At 43.2% G+C, this 9,041-nt stretch overlaps 1 protein-coding gene across 1 annotated transcript in view; it reads left to right on the plus strand.

Annotated features, from left to right (window-relative positions):
• prdm11 (PR domain containing 11) overlaps positions 1-9,035 on the plus strand; it is an 18,750-nt gene extending 9,715 nt beyond the window's left edge. The window contains exons 5-7 of the mRNA XM_015403242.1: positions 351-538; positions 3,211-3,702; positions 6,602-9,035. Of these exons, the coding sequence (XP_015258728.1) occupies positions 351-538; positions 3,211-3,702; positions 6,602-8,742 (2,821 nt within the window). The 3' untranslated portion in view covers positions 8,743-9,035. The remainder of the gene's footprint in view (positions 1-350; positions 539-3,210; positions 3,703-6,601) is intronic.
• Positions 9,036-9,041: the final 6 nt, after the last annotated feature.

A 9,041-nucleotide genomic window follows, 5' to 3' on the forward strand; every position in this document is an offset into this window, starting at 1 on the left:
ACCCTCATGCATAATAAGCTGCCTAAAACCTGAATCACTAAGCAAAAACCTATTCTACATAACAAATGAAACTAAATAATCTAAATACTAAGATTTAACTGAAAATGGAAAAATAGCTTCTATACAGACTAAGTGAAATCTTCACCAACTTAGCAGATATCTGGGTTTAACAAAGCTACACTGTCACCTTCTAACACGTTAAAACCTCAATTAACCAGCAGTAAACGTGCCATCTGAGAGCAAAGCGCTCTGCTAGGATCATAAGTAACCAGCAGACCTAGACATGATGTCAGAGCTGTTATTATGTCTAAAAACAAGGAGAACTTTAATAATTCTGGGCTGATCTGCAGGTTTGTTCGTACATCATCAGAGGACAGCGAAAGGAACCTGACAGCTTTCCAGCACAGCAGAAACATCTACTTCAGAGCCTGCAGGAGGCTGGAAGCCGGAGAGAAGCTGAGGGTTTGGTACAGCGACGACTACGTCCAGAAACTTCAGCGTGTGTCTCAAGACAGCATCGATCGCAACCTGGACGCAGGTGAGGAGATCGTTAGAACAGGATGGAGGAAAGTTCTAGCTGGTAGCTACAGGTTTAAAGCCTGGTTTATAGTCGAACTGAGAGAAACGAGCAGCAGGACAACTGAGATGGAACCACACTCTTCCCACCTCTGCACACTTTTCTGTTGCCTGCTTATTAACTTACAAATTATATTAAGTAAAGCAGAGAATAAGCTCACTAATCCTGTAGGAATGAACCAGATGCAGAAAAGCCCAAAACTGACCATCAATTAATTTAATTAGAATTATTTCAACCTGTATTTATATACATAAAAACATTAAAGTACATTTTTGTTTAAGTGTATTTATTTTTAAGATGATTTGTAATTTTAGGTATATTTTTATTTATTTAGTGGGACATTTAATTACTTAATTGTGCATTTTATAATTTATCGGTATATCTACCAGGGATGTAATTTATTGATTAATGAATTAATCTAAAGTTTATTGATCTTATTGATCAACCACTCATTAAATATTTTATAATATACCGAATTAGAAAATAGTACACCATAGTAGTAAATCATTATATTTTTACTACTTATTGTTTCAGCTACATTCATTCTGACTGAATTATTAGACATATTTATTAGATAAAATCCATCAACATTACTTCTTTTTCAAAAACCAGTGATGCTCTGAATGAGATTGAACAGCAGAGCCCCCTAGTGGGCAGTGGTAACATTACAACAATAAAGAAATTCCTTTTAAGTGAGTATTATCAATTAATTTGAATGGGAAAAAATGTCATGAATATTATTCAAACATTAATAAGTTAATAAGTTGTTTACTTACCAAATATTTGTTGTAATATTTAAATCAATATAAATAAAACGTGCATGCTAAGATGTAATAGCTACAAATTTCATTATACATTTATTTATTTCATTATGTATATTGGCCCTCCCTATACCTCTAGGATTACATTACAGCGATGGGGAAAATCATCACACGACCCCCCACTAAGGTTTTGCCACCTCATGGGGGCGCCCTACCCCAAGTTTGCTCCAAAAAAGCAAAGAAATAAAAAATTATTCTTTCTACTTTGGAAATTTTGGCTCCATTTCTTCAATTTGCCCCCTGGTTCCTGCTGCTCAGGGGTCAAAGTAGATTTAAATTCACAGGGTTTTGATCTAAAATAAATGCAGAGAGAACCAATATAATTGCATTGTAATGCCATGGCAATCCAGACCTAAATTTAGTGAATCTGCTAAATAAAATGTTGACATATTTAAAGGAAACATAGAAAATGTTTTAATGACAATACAAGGAAACATTTGTATCTTATTTAAATAGATAGAAACGAGAACAATGAGAGAGAAATGTTCAAAGATCGATGTAGCGTTTCATCTGGCTCTTTAGCCAAAAATAAACAGAATTCAATGAAATGTTTTATTTAGATATAATTAAGGATTCCTTTTGGTAGAAATTATAGAATGTTTAGTATCACCTCTTGTGAGGTGGAAGAAATAAAATCTTAATAGTTAGACTAAAGGACTTTTTACGCTTGGCAGAGGATGATCAGTCAGATATAGTTTATTAAGTAGCAAGAGCAGGAAGAGCCATACTGCTGAGAGCGAACCATCAGAGTGGAGCGTGAAGCACAGACTCGGTTCTACGCGCGCAAAGACGCATTTCTGCACAAGCACAGATGGAAGATCAGAGCAGAGTTTGTCAGAGTTCAATGCGCAGTACTAAACCATTCCGGGTTATTTTCTCCAACTCTGCCGCGCAGCAGGATCAAACAGGACACAGCAGCACAGCTGATACTGCTTAGCAGATTACAGCACAATGATGCATTTTAAATGTCTGACCGATAATTTTCATTTAGTCTCGTCTCATGTTTTAGTCTTCAGAGATCCATGTTTAACTCTTCCGTTTTCATTATCGTCATGAAAAAAACGAAATAATTTTGCCATCCTCATCGTTAACGAAAACAACACTGATACCAATCCTTCAAAGCTTGACTTTATTTTCTGGTTTTGCTTCTTTTGAATTATTTTCGGCTTGTATCTAAACATGTAAAGCAGAGGAGCAGTCATTTCCTAACTTTATTATGGAGCTAATAGGATCTGGCCAAGCCTGAGCTCCATCTCACATGACTTCCACCTACTATTGCTTTTGGAGCAGAATCATTTTTTAATGTTTCTATCATAACAAGAAATAAATATTCATACACTTTGGACTCGTCAAAATGTATAAAAAAATATTGACATGCTTTTTTAATAAATTTTATACACTGTTATTCTTCATCACCCCAGATGTTCTGTGGACGGATCGTCGTTGGGAAAAAATTAATCTTGATAAAAAAGTTATTGCTATGAAAAAACCCTGATGAAATCTGACAGATTATTTTAAACTAGAGTTAAATAGGTCATAATTTAAAGTATCATAAACACTCTCTGCCTACTTTAATCTGGTGAGGTGATGCTTTAGTCTCAATGTGATATCAACTAATTTGTCCACTAGGTGGTGCTGTTGTTTTTTTAAATTTTTTATCTCTAACTGGTTGGCACCATTCTATTATCAGCATTCTGCTCAACTTGAATATAATTTGACTTTTTCCTTCTATATATTAGTAACTTAAACCTTTTTATCCAGCAGATTTTTTTATGTAGATAATCAAGCTGTTTGTTTGATTGATTGTTTCAGATCCTGAGAAGAAGTTAGTCCTGCAAAAAGTCCAGGAGGATCTGAAATCTCCTGCGCTTCCCTCGGCTCTGCGGGGCAAACAGTGTGGCAGTAAACTGTCCAGTGAAGGACAGCCTCCAGCCAAGAAGAAGAAAATCGACCTCATATTCAAAGGTGTTTTAGAGGCGTCTCTTGGGGACTCCAGCGAGTCCAGGTCTGGGTCTCTCCTTCATAGTGAGGGTCATAAACCCTTCCTCCAGCTGGGAGCTGACACCTCTGACAGCTGTGTCAGCATTCCCAACCAAACGGTGCCGAAGATTGAGGAGAACCCGACCGGCCAAGAGCCCTCCACCCCCTTCTGCCCCAACTGTGTCAGACTGAAGAGGAGGATCATGGAGCTGGAGGAGGAGCTGTCCCATCTCAGGAACCAGCAGGGGAACTCGATGGGACCGTCTAGTCCGCTCATATTGGATCCCCCACATCCTGAACAGGCTCCCATCGAGGATTATATAGGTGGGTTCAAAGAAATGTTTTTGGACCTTAGTGAAGGATGTGTAGCCGCATTAGCGTAGTAACCAATACGATTTTATGGAGCAGAAAATACACATCAGCCAGATCAGACACACAAAACAGCAGATATTCAGGGCTGTCCTCTGTGTTTGAGCAGCTTCAGCTCCTTTAAGCCGGGCATACAATTTTTTTCAATCGTTGCATGTAGCTACAGCTCACACTGTATGATGAAACCGCAGGGTTTCGTCGTACAGTTCACGGCTCATGATGAAAAACCACGTCGGACTCAGCTACGCAGTGAGATGGCGCTACTTGGACTCGTCTATTAGGAAGCCAAATCAACAGAAGAAGAATATAAGTGAAACGCGCTGCCTTGGCCATTTGTGCAAATTTGTGCTGAAAGCCCTAAAAACAAAACGTGACGACGTATTTGGACAAAGACATGGCTGAGCAAACGTGGCAACCACGGTCTGTCAATTTTACAAAAAGAGCTCAATTTCACTCACACCCCCGCCATGCTTCTGTGTTTTCATCTGAGAGGAAGAAGAATTCTTGTTTTTTTGCCCACGGTGGTCGAATGAAAATCAAACATGTTTGATCTTCTCCGGACCTCAGGATTCCTGATCAGGAGGTGGTCCTGAGAGGCTGATTGCCTTCTGTACTCTACACGACCCACAATCAGGCCGAAAATCATGCGGATATAAAAATTCTCGCACGACTGCGCAGTGAGATTAAAAGTTGCCCCGAAAAAGGCAAAAAATATCGCACAATATAAGCCCGGCTTTAGTGTTTTCTAGGAGAGAAGCACAGGTCACGAGGTAAGTTCTGAGGCATTTCTACGTCTGAGGACTGAAAGACAAACTCATTGACTACAATAATTTCTTCAAGGGCTTTTTCTACTAGACACAAGGTAAGACAGGGCAACATGCATTTGGAGCAGGATTCCTCTATTCTGGTCCTGGAGGTCTGATGTCTACACCTTCTTAGATTTTTCTCTCATTGGTAGGACTTGACTTGTATTGATGAGGTGTGAAAGCAGAGAAACATCTAAAGGGTGAAGGACACAAGACCTCCAAGACTGGAATTGAGGAACCCTGAGAACAGTCGAACCCAGAGATGCTGGGCCAGGTATACGCAGGTGGAGTCACTCAATGAGGTCCAGCTATGTTTATTTTTAACCCTTTTTTGGAGACCAGAAAAGAATAGCTAAACAATGTCAACAATAACTGCAAATAATGAATTAAAGGAGAATAGAATCAAACAATGGAGAGAAAGCTATGATGCTGCGGGAGCACAGATACTGGTGGTGGATGAGCAAAGGCACCTGGGGTCAACCATCCACAGCAACCAGCACAGCCGAGAGAGGTGAAGGGGACGAATGAGGTTGGGTGGTAGTGAGTAAAGACGAGTGTCGAGGTGAGACTTGAATGAACAAGGACTGCTGGGCTAAAGCCGGAAAGTTTTTAATTATGAAAGACCAGAACTCCACACAGAGCTGCTGGAAAGAGAGGAAGAAGCTTGGATGCTCAAATATTTATAAAAATACAGATATTAAAGGTCAGATTATGAGCTCTCAATTCAATTCAGTTTATTTATATTCACAGCACATGTCATCTCAAGGCACTTTACAGAGACAAATCAACCAGATCATACAGTCAAATTAGTTTAAAGTTTTCTATCTAAGTAAAACCAGCTGATTGCATCGACTCATTGACTCTTCAGCAATCCCTCACACTAAGCATGCTTGTAGCGACAGTGGAGAGGAAAAACTCTTGTTTAGCAGGAAGAAACCTCCAGCTGAACCAGGCTCAGTGTGAGAGGCCATCTGCTGAGGCCCACTGGGGTTCAAGGAGACAGAAGCAGACATAGAAATATAAGCAGAGATACAAAAGGCAACTGTCAACCAGCTCCACAGGACACCCAGTCCAGGAAACACACAGCCAGGCAGACGAGCTCCGAGCCAGCTCCCATGTCAGAGGATGAAGAGAGCACATCCAGCCAGTCACAGTCAGAGAAACAGGACTACACTGACAAACAGGCTAATCTTGAAAATCTATAATGAAAGGTGTTGATGGAAGCAGCACAGCTGATATTTCTCTCCAGGATGGAGTCACAGCCAAACAGGAACAGACCAGATGAAGCTACTATGAGAAAAAGCAGAGAGAGCAGAACGTTAGAGATTGAACTAACAGATTCTGCAGAGTGGGAGAATAGAGATAGAATGAAGCAGAATGATGAACAGGATCATATGTCCTCCAGCAGTCTAAAGGCTGACAAACCAGGTCGTCTGCGTGTTTGTCGTAGTGAATGCAGATACTCTGCTGCACCTCTACAAAACTCTAGGTGTCCACAGACAGGAGGCTACTGATTGGTCAAATCTACATCCGCTCTACACTATTTCCTGTTTGGTACCTTACCGGCTTGTTTGTTTGTATGACCACAATTGTGGAAAATGACTCGTGAAGATGGACCAGGTAGAAGAGCGAGGTGCGTGAGAACGCTGGGAACCTTTTTCCACCTGGATCCCCGCTCTTTTTCCCCCTCATGTCCCTCCGTTGTCGCACAAACTTGCCCCCACTTCCTTACCGCCTCGGCCGTATCTAGACTCACAGCTAATTCGTGAATGTCCCTCTTGCCTTATGGCGCAGACCACACTTTAAAATTTGGCATAATTAAAAAATATCTGCATCATACCTGCGGCACACTATTGCAGCAGTATAACCAGTCCTTCAGCTTATAGCAGCATACCTATAGAGATAGCTCAGGATAACCTGAGCTACTCTAATTATAATCTTTATCAAAACTCTGAGCTAAGACTTTCAGAAAGTTCTGTTGAATTCAAAATACTTGGATTCACTGACACTGTTCTCTCAGCATAAGTTAAACAGGTTCTCTTTTCCAGATATCGAGCCCTTGTCGCCCACTCAGATGGATGAAGACGAGCAGGAAGTGGACTCGGCCGATGAATCATTTCCAGCAGAGCTCGTGGTTTCCCCAGAGGACTCGGCAAAGCCTCACCTTGGAGCAAACAGACGAACTCGCCGTTTCAAGAAGGATTGGCTAAAGAGGTTTTGGTTTCTTCGCTACTCGCCGTCCCTGAATGAAATGTGGTGCCATGTCTGCCGTCAGTACACCATCCAGTCATCTCGAACCTCGGCCTTCATCGCCGGCTCCAAGCAGTTCAAGGTCCACACCATCAAGCTGCACAGTCAAAGCAACATTCACAAGAAGTGTCTGCAGCTCTACAAGCTGCAGATGCATCCGGAGAAGACGGAGGAGATGTGCAAGAACATGACGCTGCTGTTCAACGCCGCGTACCACCTGGCTCTGGAGGGACGGGCATTCTCAGACTTCCGGCCTCTGGCTGAGCTACTAAAGAAATGCGAGCTCAAAGTGGTGGATCAGTACTTGAATGAGGGACACTGTCAGATTCTGGTCCACCACATCGCTCGAGCTCTGAAGGAGGAGTTGGCTGAAAAGATGCGTCTGTCTCCTTATCTCAGCGTCATTTTGGATGCTCAACACGACGACCTTTTCTCAGACTTGGTGGCAGTTTATGTCCAGTTCACCACCAGTGACTGTTCCCAACAAATGGAGTTCCTGTCCTTGCAAAGACTGAGTGTGCCTAGTGCGGATGGATACCTCCAGGTTCTGGATCGGGCCTTCAGTGTCCTGGGACTCCGGTTTCAGGACTCACTGGTTGTGGGTCTTGGATTTGATGGTACCCACATCCCTTCAGGGATAAGATCAAGCCTGTACTTATCTGTCCAAAAGACTTTTCCTTGGATGCTTTGCCTTCCAGTCATGATCCATCGACCTCATCTGGAGGTTCTGGATGCCATCACTGGAAAGGAGCTCTCTTGTCTAGAGGATCTGGAAAACAACCTGAAGCAGCTGCTGAGTTTCTACCGCTACTCTCCTCGCATGATGGCCGAACTGCGATCCACCGCTCCGTCTCTGTCCGAAGAAACAGAGTTCCTGGGCGATATCCGAGCCGTGCGGTGGATCATCGGAGAACCAAACGTCCTGAATGCCCTCATCAAAGATTATAGGGAGGTTTTGGCACACCTGAAGGAGCTCAGTAGCCAAACGCAGCGGGCTGATGCTGCAGCCATTGCCCTCACACTCCTCCAGTTCCTTATGGACTATCAGTCTGTGAAGCTCATCTACTTCCTGTTGGATATCATAGCGGTTCTCAACCGACTGGCCCTCAGCTTCCAAGGAGAGCATCAGCTGGTGTCCCAGGTGGAATCCAAGATAGAGGACGTGATCCAAGAGATGGTCCAGTTGGGGAACTGTCCCGGTGGATACCTGCAAGAGTTTGAGAAAAACTTTAAGGAGAGCTTTAACGGCGTTGCTTTGAAAAACCTCCATGTTGCAGATTCTAAATTTCAAGCCATCAGGAAAAAAATCTGCAGCAGGAGTCAGGGGGTCCTGATTCAGAGGCTACACCTGCAGAGCCGTTCCTTCACCAAAGCCTGCAAGGTACTGGACCTGGACAGCTGGCCCAGCAACCATAAAGACCTGCAGACTTTTGGTGAGGAGGAAATCCAAATCATATTCAACCACCTGGAGTCCATTCCTTCTGCAGGTCAGGAAGGCAAGATGGAGGGTAGGAGCAGTATCCTGGTGGAATGGAAGGACCTAAAGGCAGACTTCCTCAACAAGAACGGTTTCAAAGACATCCTCATCCACATCTCCAGGTCCAAGCAGCGTTTCCCACTCCTCAACAGGATCGTCCAGGTTGTTCAGGTCCTTCCCAGCTCAACGGCCTGCTGTGATAAAGGTCGTGGCGCACTGCACAGGATCTATAAGAACAACCGCTCCCGTGTGACCCTGGAGCAGATGAACGACTTGCTCACCGTGGCCGTTAACGGACCGCCCGTCGCCAGCTTTGACGCAAAGCGAGCACTGGACAGCTGGTTTGAGGAAAAATCTGGGAGCAGCAGCTCACTCTCAGCTGAGGTGTTGAACAAGATGTCGGATACTGATCAGAAGTCATTCCTGCAAAGTTTGGACATCAAAGCAGAATCCTTTTTATGATATCTGAACGAGGATAAAAACTGAACCGTCTGAGTGCCAGGCAGAAGATCCTGGAAAACCAGAAGACAAAGGGTGGTAAAACATTTATGCAATGGAAGGTGAGGAAACTAAGAGGCAGAAACATCAGCAAAATAGTCCAGTTGGGTCATTAGACATCGAAACCCAGCTGTAAGAACTAACAATGCCTCACTGCGAACAGGGCGTGTCCTTAGAGGCTTTAAGTCACTTCATGTCTGTATAAAATCTGCTTTGGGCTGGATTGTTCCTACTGTTACCGTCAGAGATGGCAAAAGTACTCA

This window comes from Cyprinodon variegatus, unplaced genomic scaffold (assembly GCF_000732505.1).
Source record: "Cyprinodon variegatus isolate N-32 unplaced genomic scaffold, C_variegatus-1.0 Scaffold1470, whole genome shotgun sequence".
Lineage (NCBI taxonomy): Eukaryota > Metazoa > Chordata > Actinopteri > Cyprinodontiformes > Cyprinodontidae > Cyprinodon > Cyprinodon variegatus.